At 36.2% G+C, this 18,409-nt stretch overlaps 2 protein-coding genes across 3 annotated transcripts in view; one reads left to right on the forward strand and one right to left on the reverse strand.

Moving 5' to 3' along the window:
* LOC109823716 (WD repeat-containing protein 3) lies at nucleotides 275-15,135 on the forward strand. Of its 2 annotated transcripts, XM_020390064.1 has the most exons (12): nucleotides 275-833; nucleotides 1,450-2,541; nucleotides 4,129-4,257; nucleotides 5,483-5,664; nucleotides 5,757-5,988; nucleotides 6,097-6,306; nucleotides 8,125-8,253; nucleotides 9,067-9,135; nucleotides 10,592-10,714; nucleotides 14,372-14,422; nucleotides 14,525-14,733; nucleotides 14,815-15,135. In XM_020390064.1, exons 1-11 carry the CDS (start codon nucleotides 390-392, stop codon nucleotides 14,684-14,686), a joined length of 2,823 nt encoding a protein of 940 aa, XP_020245653.1. In that variant the 5' UTR covers nucleotides 275-389; the 3' UTR covers nucleotides 14,687-14,733; nucleotides 14,815-15,135. The 2 variants fall into 2 exon arrangements, with proteins under 2 accessions (XP_020245653.1, XP_020245652.1); XM_020390063.1 differs by having other exon boundaries at nucleotides 14,525-15,135.
* The window catches only part of LOC109824807 (calcium-dependent protein kinase 28-like), an 8,401-nt gene continuing 5,612 nt past the window's right edge, over nucleotides 15,621-18,409 (reverse strand). Inside the window, exons 5-7 of the mRNA XM_020391457.1 lie at nucleotides 16,815-16,982; nucleotides 16,488-16,712; nucleotides 15,621-15,950 (exon numbers count right to left, since the gene is read on the reverse strand). Coding sequence (XP_020247046.1) covers nucleotides 15,792-15,950; nucleotides 16,488-16,712; nucleotides 16,815-16,982 — 552 coding nt within the window. The 3' untranslated portion in view covers nucleotides 15,621-15,791. The remainder of the gene's footprint in view (nucleotides 15,951-16,487; nucleotides 16,713-16,814; nucleotides 16,983-18,409) is intronic.

Here is an 18,409-nt window from a genome sequence, read left to right on the forward strand (position 1 = left end):
TTGCCAACACACGGTTACCAAAACGAGGCGCTGTAGCGATGTGAGCAGGAGGGGTAGAATAGGGGTTTAGAGATTTTTCTCTCTTGCTGCAAAGTTGGCGGGGCATAAACGTAATTTTACATTGTATTTTGGGTTATACACATGAGCAAAAGTACAGGGGGCTAATACACATAACTTTTTAAGTTTTGGGGCCTTGAAGTAATTTTTCCATTTATCAATTAGTTAGCATAGTTCTCAGCATAGCGGACTCTCATTAATTCGGGTCGGATCTTTCATCAGCCAATCCATTTCCATCCCAAAACCCTATTCCTCACTCTCTCTCCTTAAACCCTAGAAAGCGAGAAGTTCCCTCTTTTCTCCTTCCTCCGCCTCTCAAAACTCCACCAGCCATGGTGAAATCCTACCTCCGTTACGAGCACGCCCTCTCCTTCGGCGTCATCGCCTCCAACGACTCCAACATCGTCCATGACTCCACAGGCAAGCACCTCCTCACCTCAGCCCTCGACAAAATCCTATCTTGGGACCTCAAGAAGGGCGTCGTCTCCAAAACCCTAACCCCTTCATCCAACCCCTCTCACAATCTCGCCGTCACTGCGATCTCCTCGATCTTGTCGGCGCTGGCGAGCGGGCACGCTGATGGCAGCGTGAGGTTGTGGGATTTTGAGAAGGGGATTTGTGAGGCGACGCTAAATGGGCATAAGTCGGCGGTTAGCGTGGTTAAGTTTAATCGAAATGGGTCGCTTTTGGCGTCGGGGAGTAAGGATTGTGATATTATTCTTTGGGATGTTGTTGCTGAAGTTGGCCTTTTTCGGCTTCGTGGGCATCGAGATCAGGTATCACTTAGTTTGAATCATGGCCATGAATCATGGTCATTTTGTAAAATTTTGATTTTGGTTGCATTTGGAACATGCCCAAGGTTTTGTAGTTGTGGAATTTGAGATTTATGTTGGGTTTAAATAGATATTGGCAGAAATTTAGGTTGTAAATTGTCAAGAGACGAGTACTAGTTAGTATCTTTGTATGGCATCTGAGTCACTACTCTGAGTCACTACTGACAGTTAGGTATGTGAAAACAATAGGGAGACAAAACCTTGGTTACTTTGATACTTTTTATTTAAAATTTTACTAATAAAAGATCACTTTTATAAGTTTGAAATCATTAAGCTGATAATATTCAAGAGATACCAATGTGGGATTTTGGTTGAAATTTCATGTAAACGTTTAAATGACAGCTGAATTTCTGATGGTAAAAGGAAATCCAGAAAATTTTGAGGTTATTATGCTGTGTTTTTAAACATTTGTGGTTTAATTTTGAATGCTGGGGTTGTAATGTCCGAAACTCCTCAAGTTGGGTTTGTGTGTTTGGGTGTCTCAGCACAAATTTTGTACATAATGTCAGGTATTTGAAACCATCTCTGAGCTTGAATTATGACCAATTTCTCATTGTAGGTAACGGACCTTGCTTTCTTTGACTTGGGGAAAAAGCTGGTGAGTTGCTCGAAGGACAAGTTTGTAAGGGTATGGGATCTTGATACGCAGCACTGCATGCAGATTGTTAGTGGACACCAGAGTGAGATCTGGTCATTGAATATTGACCATGAAGAGAGGTTCCTGGTCACTGGTTCAGCTGATGAGGAGCTGAGGTTCTACCAGATAAAACATTCACAGGAGGAAATTGACTCTTCAAGCAAATGGGAGGTTTTGAAGCAGTTTGGAGAGATTCAGCGTCAAAGCAAGGACCGGGTTGCAAATGTGAGTTTTAACAAATCCGGTAGCCTACTTGCATGTCAAGCAGCGGGGAAGACTGTTGAGATTTACCGAGTTCTGAATGATGCTGAAGCTAAGCGCAAGGCTAAAAGAAGAGTCCAGAGGAAGAAAGAGAAGGCTTCAGCTAAAGTAGCTGCTGCGGGAGAAGAGAATGGAACTGTGATGGATGCTGTAGATAGTCAACAAGCAAGAATTATAGTCTCAGATGTTTTTAAGCTTCTACAGATTTTACGTGCGAGTAAGAAGATATGTTCAATCTCGTTTTCTCCTGTTGTTTTGGCGAAAGGGCACCTTGCCACGTTATCCCTGTCTTTGAACAATAACATGTTAGAGACCTATTCAGTCGAAGATAACAAGATTTCTAAAACACATTCAATCGAGCTCCAAGGACATCGCTCTGATATTAGAAGTGTGGCACTGAGTTCTGACAACACCCTTTTGTTATCAACCAGTCACAATGCTGTGAAAATTTGGAATCCAAGTACTGGTGCTTGCATTAGGACTATTGAGTCTGGATATGGGCTGTGCAGTTCCTTTGTCCCAGGTGATCGCTATGCACTTGTTGGCACAAAGGATGGAACCTTAGAGATCATTGATGTTGGAAGTGGGAGTTGCACTGAGGTGATACAAGCTCATGACAAGGATGGGTCTATCCGATCAATTATCCCAATCCCAGATGAGAACGGCTCTTTTGGTTGTAAGGGTTTTGTTACTGGAGGCAAAGATTATGATGTGAAGTTCTGGGAGTATCAGCAGAAAAAGAAACCTGATAGCGTGAGTTTTCTTTATTTATTCATTTTTACCTTGTCATTTTGCAAGAAAGGGAACAATACTCTCTCCTTCTCGTTGGTGATATTGTTTGAAATTAATCATCATCCTATGCATCACAGTGCTGCCTATATTCGGGTTTTTGAGTTTAGCACACATCTCCACCTATGATACTATTACCTAAAGGAAATCATTCTGAGCAGAACATGGATCATGTTCATGGATTGTTATCTTCCGTAAAGTTTGAAAGTGGTATGTGAGTTGGAATTGTTGTAACGACCCTCTATAAGCTCTTTTGGACCTTTATCCACTTTGGGGCAATTTTCTCGCCTGAATACTCAGAAAGGTGGGAGAGAGTTACCATTTTTCTCTGATTTATTTCGCACTCACTAAATTGCGTCATAAGTGAAGGAAATACATCATAATATACATGAATCTAGAAACATATTTGTATTGGTTCTTTCTCCTTTACATGTTACTTATATTGTTCTTTAGACAATTTACTAGTTAGAGCTTGTTATATATAGGGGTATTTGATATACCTCCCCAAAATTAAGCTTTACCTTCATATAATCCTTCCTCAACTCTTTATTTCAACAGATCCGTTAATGTCAGCTTGCCAATTTAAAAAGAACATAGAATATTGTGTAGTTTCTACATGTTCCAATTGTCCTTGTTTTCCTCTTCTTCGCATCTTCTCTACGTACTCTGATTTAAGCTTTGATAAGAATAAATATATGAAAGAGTCTAAGTGGAAATTTTAGTAAGGATGAGGCGAAAAATGGAAACATGAAGCTTAGTTTGAAAGTTAAATTGCTTGAATTATCATGCATGAGAAAAGATATGAGAGAAAATTAGGAGATCAATTGGCCTTTTTCTTGTGAGATACAAAGTAGCTGAAGCATGTAGCTTTCTCAAATGATAGATATAGACTTATTTTTTCCCGAAAAGCTCCTTGCTAAATGACTGCAAAAGCATCAAGCAACAGTACAACAATAAGAAAGCCTTTTATCCTGAATTTCTGGGATTGGCTCGGGAATCCTTTTCTTCAACTGAGTTCTGTCGTATCCCCAGTTAAATTAATAGATATCTAGTTTCCAAACATCTTATTTATAAAAAAACTCTTATTTGTTTTAAAATCCATAATAGTGTAGATTCTAAGCAATTCCAGAAACACGTCGAAGTTAGTAGTCAATGACCATGCTGTAATATGACCCTGAATGAGGAATTTTAGAGTCACTTGGTAATGAATTTCATTTCCTGTATCTGGGGAGAGGTGGTTCCTCATGAGGATTCCGTTGAATCATTTTTTGGGTTAACAAGATATTTCTGCATCAGACTATCTTAAAAAAAGAATTGGGTCTTTGGAGCACAGACGAGAAACCTTATCTCTTTGCTTTTATAGATGAAACTAATAACTAGGCCACGGGTTCTTCTATAATAAAAAATGGTTACTAACTAGTTTTTTTTGTAAATACAACATTTAATGTAACAATTAAGCTTATATATGGACCAAAAATTTGTTTGCATACTAAAGATTCTGATGTTTCTTATCCTGCAACATCAATCGACTTAACTTGCTTCCTTTTACAGGAGACAAAGCAGCTGCTTGTGACAAATGTTAGAACTTTGAAAATGAATTCAGAGGTGCTTGCGGTTACTGTCAGTCCAGATGCCAAGTATATTGCAGTTTCTGAGATTGCATACTCTACTGGTGTCAAGGTTATGTCAAATCACTTTTCTCTCTACTTTATTTTTTTAGTTTTATTGTATTATTGGTATTTCAGGGGGTAGTTCCATTCCGTATACCTGATCAGTTTTTATTCATTCATATAAAAAATATAAAATTACTGTATACATTTTGTTCATGAACCTAAATACATTACCAAATATGGCCTAATTTTCTTATGCCTCACATTCACTTCCTGACATACAATATTGGAATTGACTAAGCACCCTCTTATTAAAAGAACAAATCTAATCATGCTATGGACTGTTTTAGTTTTCCTTAGTTCATTCAACTACCCTCAATGTTTGGTTATTTTTAAAATTATTTAATTATAATAACTGATAAAAATATATATTAAATTCATATAAATTTGCAAAAAAGAAATAGATGGCAATCCTAGATCCACAATAAACCATGCATACTTAAATGCTAAATAGCAAAAATAATAGCTAACAATGTTATAGAAAGTGCTAGGAGGCCTAGGCGTTAACCCGTCACCAAGAGCCTAGGAGATTTTCTTCTTTTATTTTTTAAGTACAGTAATTCATAGTAAATATTAATGTTATAGAAAACTTAGGTGTGTGTATTTTTTTCTTTATTTAAGTGGTGGCCGAGAAAGTTTTGTTGAAGGTTGGAGGTGTTCATATTTAGAGGTTAAAGGAGTTTGAAGGAGGTTGGAGGACGTGGAGACTGCAACGTAGAAAATCACGATCAAGGTCTAAAGGGTGCAGTCCACGTAAGCAGACAATACCTTCCTAAACACTCCCAAAACCTATGTGGGCAGTCTAGGTACCGCCTAGGCGCTAGGCACTAGTTAGTCCGCATACGCCTAGGCGGACTAGGCGGAGGCTTTTTAAAACAGTGACTACCCTCAATCAACTCACACTAACAACTGAAGTAGTCAAGCTTTTTCACCCTTAACAAGGCTGAGCAATGTCTTCTACTCTTAAATGTTTTCATCAACTCACGTTTCACCTTTAGAATATATATTAATCAGTTGTTAGTTTTATTGGCGAGTGCCACTTTACTGTAGTTGTAAAGCCCTCTTGTTTTAGTTATATGATATATGGAATGCAATCTCTGTTCATGATAGGCTATGATCTTTATCCCAAAAAAATAAATAAATAAAAATAAAAAAAATAAAATAGAATAAAATAATCTTTTGAAAAAGATTTGATTGTGATAGCCTATACTGAGACGTGTGTGATTTGTCTATAGGTGTTCTTCATGGACTCTTTAAAATATTACCTTTCGCTCTATGGACACAAGATGCCAGTGCTCTGTATGGATATTTCATCTGATGGAGACCTTATAGTTACTGGTTCTGCAGACAAGAATATTAAATTTTGGGGTTTAGATTTTGGCGACTGCCATAAATCCCGTTTTGCTCATGCTGACAGGTAGCTTTACATAATTTGAATTTTGTAAGGATTCCTCGTCTGTAAATTGTAGATTAAACAATGTTCGAATTCTTCATTTGTTTTGATTGCAGTGTTATGGATGTAAAGTTTGTCCACAATACTCACTATGTGTTTAGTGTGGGGAAAGATCGCCTTGTAAAGTACTGGGATGCTGACAAATTTGAAGTACTTTTAACTCTTGAAGGGCATCATGCTGAAGTTTGGTGCCTTGCAATTAGTAATCGAGGTGATTTCATTGTCACAGGATCCCATGATCGTTCAATCCGTCGCTGGGATCGTACTGAAGAACCCTTTTTTATTGAGGTAAGCAGTATGCTAATGTGTTGTCTGACTATACTTTGTGGCATAACAGTCAAGGAGGGATAGCTAATAATTATCATCTCACTCTTAGAAACCCTTATTGATACGCAGGAAGAAAAGGAGAAAGTGGAAGAGCAGATGTTTGAGTCTGATATAGACAATTCCAACGAAAACAGATACATGCCAAAAGAAGAACTTCCTGAAGAGGGATCTGTTGGTCTCCCTGGCAAGAGGACTCAAGAAACTCTCACTGCGACTGACTTGATTATTGATGCATTAGACATAGCCGAAGCTGAATTGAAACGAGTTGATCAGCACAAGGTATGTACAGTATGTTAGTGTATCTTCTTTTCCCTTTATATTCATAGGTGTAATTTGTGTTTGATTGACATGGTCTTGTGCCGTTGGTCTGAGAATACTCATGTGGTTATCAGTCGGGAGAACCAAGATATCTCATAAGTGAAGTCACGACATAAAAATATTGTAACTCAAGAAATGTTTCAGTAATAAAATGTTGCAGTTTAAATTTTATTTAATTAACTTTAATTTGGTTACTGAAAGCGTTAATTCACTTACATTTAGAATATAATGTTTCTTGCATTAGAATTTTTCCAGTTGGTATCGGTTGGGATGAGTGGCATGCTTAGTTCTTTTACATTGTCTTATATGAAAAAAGTGACATTCTATGTCCCTATATGCCATATCCTTAGCTACATCTTTTATTAAAAGTGTTTCGTTCTAGTAGTTTCATACTATTAGAAAGATATTAGGCCATGAAAACTGCAAACATGCAGCAGAAGCAGGTGTGTGAAGAACTTAATTGAAAGAGTAACTCTCATTTGAAACTGCAAAGTTATAACTGATCACTTTGTTTTTCTCAGAAAGTTACCATTGAGATGATTCTTTATAGGCCCATCTTCCATGATATGAATCATCTGGTGACTATGGACTGTCATTTCCTAACTTGATTAGCAAATATGCCCATCCATTTGACTTTTTGTACTCTAGTATTCTCTTTTTCTCCCCTTTTTTTGTTGGACCTAAGATATTCAGTGACTGCAAGCATAATCCTTCATTTTAACTTGTGTAATGGTCAATATCATCAAATACAGTGGATTTATTTGCCTTAATTATTTTTGATTCTTCCTACTTTCTCAAATCAAGTGTCTCCTAGTGCACAATCTACACATCCTCACTACTTCAATGCCTCCTTACTATAACATGTACTCCTCTCACAGTTTCTTTGTCCTCAGACTGCATGATTGATGTTGTCTGCATCAAGGAAAATGTATGTAGGACTTGTCGATTGTTGCTTCCCAATCCCTATTGATACATAGGCAAGTCAAATACGTAAATATGGAAGTTTCAAGATATGAACCTGACCAATATTTTTCGACTTTCACTAGTCATCCTCTTCAAACATCCTCTGATCCTTATATGTCACCTCATTTGTTGTTGTGGTTCTTTTATCTCTTTGACCCATGATTGTTAGGATGTGAAAATGAATCTGATGGTAGCACAAATTAATATTTTACAAATATGTATAACCATATAGAGGCTTAACTTTGGTGCATTTATTTTGTAACCATGAATACAGAGACTGGAGGGACATCCATTGGATATGCCAACTGAGTGGTGTGATTTGCTGCGCGATAATATGTGCAATACAATCAGCTAAAAGTCCATTCAATGTTCTCATAACTGATCATATTTTTTCTGGCAACATTAATTTCGTGACAGAGTACTGAGACTGGAGGTTCATACATTGGGTTTGCTTGAGAGGTCTAATTTGGTGGAGAGAAATACAAACAACAGTCATGTAAAGTTGTTCACTGTTCTAATTATGGCCTTGTATTCTTGCATCATGTTATACTTAGTGAAAACATCCTTTCTTGTTACAGTTTCAGTTTCATCCAGATGTTGAATAAAATCTTAAGAGTCTAAGAAATTCCTTTCCACTAATAAGATCACCAGTACAGTCTCATTATTAGTACTGCTTTCGCATTACAAACTGCTGTGGCGGACATGTTTGTGTTGGATTTTCCCAAGACTACACAAGATTTCGCAGTTGTCTACTAAAAGTCTGTGACCTTTTACTCCAAGCATTAACAAGTATTTTATTTCTTTTCTAATATTCAGGAGGATATAAGAAGTGGAAAAGGTGGTGCACTTCAACCGAATGATCTGTTGCGTGGGCTTAGTCCATCTGACTATGTTCTTCATGCAATTTCCAATGTTCAGACAAATGATCTGGAGCAGACCCTACTGGTATGTAACTAAGTAGATTTTTTTACTGAATGTCATGGTTTGATTTTATCAAGTAATAAGGATAATGTTATCTCACTACTATAGAGGAAATACATCAGCATGATTGTCTGTTATTTTATGATGAATATTTTATTCTAGTATTTTACACTCCACATCTAATTTGCGAGCCTGTCTCTTGCTAGACTTGTGAGCAAAATTACCAGGAAATTTTCTGTAGATCCCTTTTACGTATATATGTGAAAACTGAAAAAGTTTGCTTTTTTAGCTATCATTTAATTTTGTACTTCCCTTTATTTTCTGTGTATGTGTGTCTGTTTGTACCCGTGTAGCTGCACCTGTTATATTTATAAGTTAACATTATCTCATACACGCTTGTTTGAATGTATGTTTTCCCCCTCTTTTTGTGTATAGACCTGTGTGTCGGTGTGTGTTAGTGAATTGGTGTTAGTGAATTGGGTGATAAGTGATAGATGTCAAGGTATCTTTTTGCACACATATACAGTACGATGTACTCAGACGTGCACCTCTTACATTTTTTCCCTTAAATCAGAAATTCAAATAAAATGTATATTTCACAATGATTAAGCTATTCTGTATTGTACTTTTGTAATTACTAGAGCTGCTGCTTTTATTTGTCAAAAGTGCACGTCACATACATCTTGCATATGACACCCTTGTGAAATACAGTATGCTAAGGTTTCTGGTTAAACAAACTTCTCTGATTTCATGCTTTAGTCCTTAGAAGATGATTGAACACTTACATGTACATTCTTAATAGTGACGTTCAATGTTTACCATTCTTTGTGTTTGCAGTCTTTACCATTCTCAGATGCTTTGAAGCTTATATCATACTTGAAGGATTGGGCCAGCAATCCTTCCAAGGTAAAGTGATAGTTTATTCTTTTATAACATTCAAATCCCTTTGGTTTTATTTATACCTTAAATTTTCTATAATTTCTTGCTAAAATGTAGTTGCTATCATTATTCACTTTTCTCCTTAACTTCCATCAGTTACTTTTTATTGAACATCCTATTATGGAGGCTGTTTTGAATAAACTCCGGTCCTCCACCTATAGCTTGGCGGTGAGACTGCAAGTCTTCACTTAAACCTACTTCAGACTTCGAATTGTTCACCAAATAACTAGTTAGTAAAAGATACACTCTCAAAGTTCTAGCTTAGGATTACATGAAACCAGGGAACTGCTATTCAGATGGATCCATGCGTTTGATTGCCTACAGGGAAAAATGATTGCAGAGTATTTGAACTGTTAAGATGGTATAGTTCTTATTTTATGTAGATACTGTTGCTCAATCATAGGTATGATTGGTTTGCTGCATCCTGGATGTGGCTTGCATTTTTCTTCATTTTTTGGGGGCAACTGTTAGTAAAGGGAAACTTGTTACATCATTTATTTGCCACACAACTCAATCTGGATGTCCATCAGGAATGTTGCCTGCTCCCATAACATAAAGGAGCAGTAATACAGAGGATTATGTTGGTCGTAACTAGGCAATTGTTTGTCATTTATGTGGGGCTGTAAAACAGGTCGAGTTTGAACAGGTCGAGTTTGAATTGGATCTATTCAAGTTGTATATCCTAATAATCTGACAAGAAACTTATATCCACACTTGAAATAAATCCCTCGACAAAGAGAACACTTACAGATAATACCAATCAAAGACTTACTATAAATCTATATTCTAGAATACACTCCAAACTATTGATACTATCCATTTGAAATGATCCAAGTCTTCCTGTGGATTTTCTTAAACATGCATCATTTGAATTGACTAATATCACTACAGATGATTGCATTTGCCTTCACAACAAGGCAATAGATGTTAAGACCTTTAATTGTTCTCTGCCACACAACCCTTACAGTAAAGAGTATCTGCATCAAGCAAACCTGTGGTTTTCTTTCCTTCTGAAGCAGTCAAGTATTTAACAGAAACTGACCTGTATGGACTTTACGCGAGGTATAAGATTGTGTTGGTTGCTAGCACTGATTTCTTAGGTGATTTGTCATTTTCATCAATTTTTGATATTCTTGTCCAAACCTGTCATCTTATAGAAATTTCCATTTGATGCTTGGCCATTATCTCTTGACTGGTCTGTCTTGAAAATACCATAAGCGTCTCCACGAAGAAAAACCTGTAACTATGAAATCCTGGAATAGTGTCATCCCTGAAGAAAGCATGTATACCCTGACAAGTCAGCAAATAGTTTTGTTATCCTAGAATATCATCATAATTGTGTTTTCAGTTCAATTTTCTTTTTTAAACTCTAGCATCTATAAGTTAGTGAACCATTTACTTATGATATGGTTACTGGACGCAGGTTGAGCTTGTTTGTCGAGTTACTACGGTCCTTCTACAAACGCATTACAACCAGTTAACCACTACACCGGCTGCCAGACCCATGTTAACCATACTCAAAGATATTCTGCATGAAAGAGTAAAGGTAATTCTGAAAATTGTCAGCAGTATTATATGAGAAAACTTCATTACTAGTATTCTTGAAAACTCAAGCAACAATATCGATGAATAATCCATGGTATATTAAGCAATCATGATTAATTCAGAAGAAAAAGCCAACACTACTCGATGAATTCTTTGGAATCCCATATATCGCCAAGCTGATAGCTTTAATTATCTTGCACTTAGGGTGGTTGTGGTTGTTGGTGAATGTTTATCATCTTGCAACTTCTAATCTCATAATTTCCTTTTGTTTATTTGCTTCATCCACCTTGCTTGGAAGATATCTTGTGAGTGCACCATTCTTTATTACATGTCTTTTGTCTTATTACTTTCTCTCCTTAATCCTTTGTGTATTGATATCTGACTGTTTTGACTGTCTTTTAGCTTCTTATGCAATGGATCTATATCATTTTTTTTCCGGCTACTGACTGCAATCTATCGACTTAATTCTTGTAATATTAATTTCCTAAGACCAAAAGAATTCTGTCATTCCCGTCTCTTGCATTTTGTCCTCTATTATGTTTCTATGCAATGGAATGAACTGAAAAAAAGTTGAAGCAGGAGAAAGATGCACTAGGTAGATCATTTGCAGTATTGTAGAATCTTAAAATGGGTTAAGGAAAATTCTCATCTGCTGCCCCATACAATACACCCAATGTAATATAGGGGATTAACCATTTATTATCCTTAAAAACTTTATCTATTAGTATTTTGACCCTCTAATCCCCAACAAGAGTTATCTCCTCATTATATCCTCCTAGGTATCATGTATTATCAATGTATTAAAGAGAGATTTCCTACTCTTTATTGGCATTGAACAAACATCTCTTATAGTATAATGTATGAGTACGGATAACGGTGACAACTTTGTTTGAACATTGGTGAATCTACTTGCTAGTAGAAAAGTTTAAGGGTGATAAGTGGCTAGTCCTCTTTGACTATGGGGGTGTAGAATTAATCCTAACACAGAAATATTGAGAGAGATGTGGGTACCCTTGGTATTAAGGATACCAATCCTCCTTAGTAGTGATGTGGAAGCATCTTACTCATCCATCTGGACTGATGAGATAGAGTAGTTAAGGTTAGTTTTTGCAAAATACCCTTTCCTTTGAAAAGCAATGTTGAAATGAGTGGTATTTGTACCCAATGGTCATATCTTGAATGTAGATGGTGAAACCCCATTTCAGATGAGTATTCCTCTATTGAAATTAGTCCATTTAAAAAGGAGATTCCCATGGTCTAAGATACATGCCTATATTACAATGCATATGCCCAAAAAAATAATAATAAATAATTACAAAAAGTAGATTTTGGAATTCGCAAAGACTTTGCAAAGTCAAAGAAGTTTTCGGGGAAAAAGAAAATGCTCAAGGAAAATTAAAGTAGGAGAGATTGTTAACCGTCGTATTCTTCTTTGCATACACGTTGTAATAGGCGTGTGCATCATTGTCTGTGAGAAACTTGTTCCATTCAAATGGAATAAATTCACCAAGAGGATTGCACTCATTTGCCAAATGGGGTTTCACCATTTTCATTTAAGATATGTGCGTTGGGTAAATATCACTCATTTTAACATTACCCATAATCACTATTATAAATAGTGGTAAATAACACCGTAATAGTGGCACTAATAGCATTAGCTGCCCCTTTTCGCTTGCAGAAGCGGCCAATAGCGCGTCATAACGGTAAATAGCGGGTGATTGCGGGCAAAATTCGCTTTTTTATCGCTATTTAAAAGCGGTTTGAGGTTTATTTTTTTTAAATTAAACTTGACCCATAACCAATGCATCCCACCACCTCCCACTATTTCCGACATATTCCTGCCGTCTCGTATAGCCTCTGGCACCTCTCTCAGCACGTCCTTTTACCTCCTCTCGTCGTGAGCTCCTACTGTAGTTCTCTCACCTCACCGCTCAGTTCACCTGCTCGAAGACGATGACTCTTTGATTCCTTCAGTCGTCTTTGGTTTTATGTGACATTACATGTCTATTTCATGTTTATGGTCTCTTTAAATCATCAAATATGTACTTTTAAATTTTCTAGATTTTCTTTAATTTTTTTAATTTTTTTAATATTTATAATATGTTTATGGTCTCTTTAAATCATCAAATATGTACTTTTAAATTTTCTAGATTTTTTTAAATTATTTTAATCTTTTTAATATTTATAATATCTAAATTAGATCACTATTTGACTTTGCGTTTTTTACCGTCATTTTGCTACAATGGCCCCAAATAGCTTTAGCAATGCCTTACTGCTACGCGACACTATCCGCTATTGATAACTATGCCCATAATTTCACAATTCTGAAATAGTTAAAAAAGACCAATAAGAATATCTATGTTAAGTATCAATTTGGATTTGTTTGTAAATTGTGTTTGAAAATTGAATTTATATCACTTACAGAAGTAAATGCATGCATCCATAACATTCATAAATTCTTTTGTAAAATGTACTATTTTCAAAGTGAATGCATAAATCCCTTAGAAAATTACTCACTTGCACCCTACATTACTTGGGTACTTCTATCATGAAGCCGTACTTGTACCCAATGTTTATTGGACTGAGGCTCCTTGGACAGTCCGTGAATATTTGCAACATTTGTTCACACATGTACACTATTATAATATACATGTTTTATTGCAAACACTTGGTCGTACTCTTCTTGGACGCATATCTTATGCTTCATATCCACTTCCCAAAACTCGTGCACACGAGTTGGGTTTGCTTCAGCCCGTACCTAGTTTGAAACTATGAGGTCCGTGTTAGGGCTCATGGATCTGGATGGTAAGGCTCACAGATCTTTGTGTTAGGGCTTGTGGATCAGAGAGGCGAGGTGTGGGCGGCTTCGGCCAAGGCAGAGCGTAGGTTGGCTTGAAGTTGAAGAAGAGAGAGAGGGGTGGGCAGCCTGGCTGGCTATTTGAGAGAGAAGGGACAGGTTGGTTGGTTGAGGAAAGAAGAGGGGAGAGAGAACCCTTGGAAAGAGTGGTAAGTAACGAGATAGGATATCACTTTCAAAAAAAAAAAAGGGTTTTTTTTTCTTTCTTCCCCCCCCCCCCCCACCCCCAAAAAAAAATAAAAAATAAAAAATAAAATAAATAAATAAATAAATAAATTAAAAATAAAAAAAAGCCACAACTACTCCATCCAGCATGGAGGATTGCACCAAGGATATCCATTTATTTCTACAACAACAATAACATAACCATTATCCATTGTTTCGGGTCGACTACATATCCATTATCCCGAAATTTTCTGATCATTTCTTGCGTTGGTGCCTTTGTCACTTGGCAGCCACAGCCTTCTCAGTTCTCACCATTTCCTGAAGCTTTATGAGCATATGAAACTGCCAACTATTGATTGAGAAATCTTACATGGTGGACTACATATGGGTAGAATAATAGGTTGGCGTTCATCCAGCAACGAACTTCAAGCAAGTTTACTGAAACCTTTGATCATCTGCCTTAACATTTGTGCAGGATGGCCCCGCGTATTCTCCATTCCTTAGATGAGAACCTACATGAGTTTTTCCCTGTTGAGCTTCTTTTAGCAATGCATGTATAAATGATAGTTGAAAATTTTGCAACTTCATCAGATTTTACACAAGAATTTTATGGTGTTCTTTCAAATGCCATTTCAGGAGTACAAGGACACTATTGGTTTCAATCTTGCTGCAATGGATCATCTCAAGGTGATAATTTCATAAGCTGAATTTGTGTTATTCCTCAGTAAATTCAATGTATAATCTCAAGAATGTTGTATGATGTTTCCAATATTTTTATTATCCTTGCAGGAACTTATGTCCATGAAATCTGATGCTCCTTTCCGGGACGCCAAAGCCAAGCTCATGGAAATTCGCTCGCAGCAGGCAAAGCGTCTCAATGGTAAAGAGGTAGAGAAGAGCAGAAAGAATAAGAAACGTAAGGCTTTGACTGAGACTGGTCCTGGCGCCTAAACCCTTATTAAGAATTCTGTCAAAGGATCTGTTGCTGGAATTGCAGCGTAAGTGTAATGTACATTAGCGTGCCCATTTAATCTGATTGATGGGTACATAAATTTTGACATGTTGAGATGTTAATGTAGCAAAAGTGAGTTCCATTTAGAGGAGCAAAAAGAGGAGCCATTATTTCCTTTCTGTTCTCGACATCTTCAATGCACTTAAGTAAATCACGCGAAGGAATTCGACAAGATCAGTTCAGTTACTGTTTGGACAAATTTTACAAGGCCCGCTTTCAAAATGCATCGCTATATGTAGCATACAGGTTGAAGCTGTACTTCTTGATTATAACCTCAGTTTTGTAATTCTTTGATCAGAACAGTTTCTTCATGGAGAGCAGTTCAGTTCCCTGTAAAGTCAACTATTGTTAGTATCTTTATGATTTGAGCTAAAACTTCTTGCTACTAGTCACTAGAGATCAACATAAACACTTGCAAAAATCCATCTTTCTCAGAAACTAGAATTGCGAATTTACTCCCACAAGTTTCCCAGTATTCGATCGATGCCAAACATAAAGGAAAGGGCCTTCTCCATATCAGTCCCTTGAGACTTTAACATTTTAGAAGCAACTCCTCACACCATTGAAAATGCTATCAGGTCCTCCAGTTTTCTAAACTGGCCCTCCTATCATTGAAAATTGCTATTATATTCCCAAATTATTATAGTTATTTCAAATTATCGCCTCCAATAAAGATTTGCAGCGGTAAGATGGTAACTTGGCAGAGAGAAACAAAAACAAACACTTAATAATCACTGTGCAAAACAACACAACAGATTCTGGAAACTGGCTAAGCTTTCCTGTATGTCTTCAGTTTCCCACAAACTTCAAACAGCCAACGAATCATGCAGCTCATCCTACCCGCCATGAAAAAAAGAAAGAAAGAAAGAAATAATTCCACAAATCCAGCAGATAATTTCAAATAATTGTCAAATATAGTTTTTTTAAGCATCCATCATCTAGCTAACATCAGTTCATTTAAGCAGCTAATACAAATTAGTTACATATGGCTCATTACCCGAATTCCAAAACTCTTCTGAACAGTATCAGCATTAAGAATTCCTATTACATGGCTTCCTCCAAGTTACCGCGCTCTGCAGCTCTGAAGACATCGCCTAAATTGACATTTAAACTGTTTCTCATCGTTCTTCTTCCTACTGCTCCATTGCCTGCAGTTCCCTTTCTCATCATAGCTGCGAACTCACTGTAGTCTATTTGCCCATCCTGTAATTTAAAGAATTTATTAGAAACTAGGAACAATAAGATTATAATTAATGGAAAAAGGAGTAGAGGTATGCATAGCCTAAGAGAACTTGGCTAGAAGCTATTAAGATGGATATGATAATATTCAACTTAGTGGAAATAGCCTTCAACTAAATTCAATGGAAGAGTGAATGGAAAAGTAGGATTCATACAACCAACCCTAGAAATTTGGGATTAAAGCTATGTTGTTGTTGTTCATTAATTTGGAATATGAGAAACGAATTGCTTAAAATTTTGGTTAATTGCACTTAAATAGCCAATTTACACCTTTTTAAATTTTGATACCCCAAAGTTTTTCTTCACCCAAAAAATACCCAATGCTCAAAAACATTTAACTTTGATACCCTAAAATGACTTAACATGAGGTATCAAAGTTTTTTCTTTTGCAACTTCAGGGTAATTTTTGGTGTCAAAGTTAAATGGGGTAAACTTTGGGGTAGTTGACTGCAATTAACCTAAAAAATTTAGGTATATTATAAGATTGAACAGAGAACCTACATTGTTCTGGTCGATTTCTTTGATCATTTCATCAAGATGAACATCACCAAGGCCAAAGTCTTTGCATGCTTGAGAGAGTTCATCAATTGTAATGTAACCACTACCGTCTTTGTCAAAGAAGGAGAAAGCATTTATCAAGTTCTCCTCTCTCTCCAATTTATTCATGTGCACTGTGGCAGCAAGAAATTCACCATAATCTATGGTGCCATTGTTGTCTATATCAGCCTGTCACATTCAGAGTATTGAACCTTTATAATTATGGATATAAAAGTAAATACATTTAAATAAAACTTGTTTCCAAATAGGTTTGTCTGGTTTATTACATACCGCATCCATAAGAGCTTGGATCTCAGACTCCATGAGGTCTGAGCCCACTTTTTTCAAGCCCTCTTTTAGTTCATCATATGTTATTGTTCCGCTGTTGTCTGTGTCAATCATTTTGAACAGTCTCTTTAGGCCCCCTATCTCTTCTTCTGATAACCTTTCTGCTATAACCTACAATAAACAAGCAGTTGGTATACATCCAATACACCAAGTGCAGTGTGTAAGCTCTATGCAAAAAGGTCCTCAAAACACTAAATGATCAATGACTTAATAAATACTAATTCACTATCCAATTGAAGTTAAAACAAGCTTAAAATCTTATACACCCAGATCCATTCGGTATGCATGCTTGAGAGGTCTCTAAGCCTGCAATGATCTCATATCTCAGTGGAGTTGATCAAAAGTTCCAATAATTTATCTTGAATATATTAGCAATTTGATATGATTGCATTTTCTAAGTGGAGTGATGCTTCATACATTATGTATCAAAGACAAATTTAATATTTTGATTATTACTGTTTCACTTTTGATGCTTTGAACTTCATGGTGTATCTTTGTATACTATTCTTTCATGTTTTCATGGATCTTGCTCTTCTGGTTCAGCACAATACCATTTTACAAAATCAAATTCTCTGTTCGTCAATATAGCTAGTCTTATAGATTTCTTTAGGTTGAGATTGTTTGCTGATGACTAAAACTCTTGTTATTATTTCATCAAAACAAATTGAATTTCCCTTGAGCAGTTATTAGTCTAAATGTTTTCACATACCTATCAATCTGAAATGATGCACATCGACTGGGAGAAGCATATGCTAGTATAAATACATTGGCCTTTATAAGATCTAATTTAAACTTTTCATAATTACTTATCCAATCATTCAACTACGGATAATACTGACAGTAACATTGCACCTTCAAGTGGAATGACAAGATTTCTGAAAGTTACAGGGCATTTAGTTAACCCTTTCTAGATCCACAATATGGAAGTACAGAACTCTTGATAAATAAGATGCGTGATTAGTGGCATGACCAAATGTGCATCCACATATCAAAATACATAAATATTCTGCATTTTGAAATTTGACCCCTAGGGCCTTTAATTTGAAAAGAACCAATGGGAATAAACTTTTCATAGAAAAATGTATTAAATCTGCAAAAACAAGGCTCTTGTGGAACTGAGAATAATAACATGATCTAGTAATAAGCGTACTCTTGCATTTGTTAATCATTAAGAAATCAAGTAGCGAGATAACTCTTTTATTATTAACATAATCTAGGATTTATAACAAAAAATAGCATTAGATGATCCTATGTCTGTTAATCTGAGTCAAATTTGGGTGGGTGAATTTGGCCAGAGTTCAATTTGAGACGGTTGGTTGAGCCAGTTGAAAGTTCATGAACATTGTGCCTAATCATCCTCTTAACACATGGAAGATTTCAGGTCAACCAAAGCTGATATTTGAATAGTAGAACTGAAGCCTTCAAGGGTCCGAATATTATATGGTTCAAAATTCAGATTATGTCAAAAATGAAATAAATCTTGCCTTTTGATGTAATGTTAAAATTACATCCAAGCCTTGTACTTGAAGGGAAAGTCA

Source organism: Asparagus officinalis, chromosome 9 (assembly GCF_001876935.1).
Source record: "Asparagus officinalis chromosome 9, Aspof.V1, whole genome shotgun sequence".
Classification (NCBI taxonomy): Eukaryota; Viridiplantae; Streptophyta; class Magnoliopsida; order Asparagales; family Asparagaceae; genus Asparagus; species Asparagus officinalis.

Coding starts and splice junctions, on each gene's coding strand:
- LOC109823716 (XM_020390063.1), top strand. CDS start 390: ATGGTGAAATCCTACCTCCGTTACGAGCACGCCCTCTCCTTCGGCGTC. Junction 5,665..5,756: donor CGTTTTGCTCATGCTGACAG/GTAGCTTTACAT, acceptor TTTTGATTGCAG/TGTTATGGATGTAAAGTTTG. Junction 6,307..8,124: donor AACGAGTTGATCAGCACAAG/GTATGTACAGTA, acceptor TCTAATATTCAG/GAGGATATAAGAAGTGGAAA.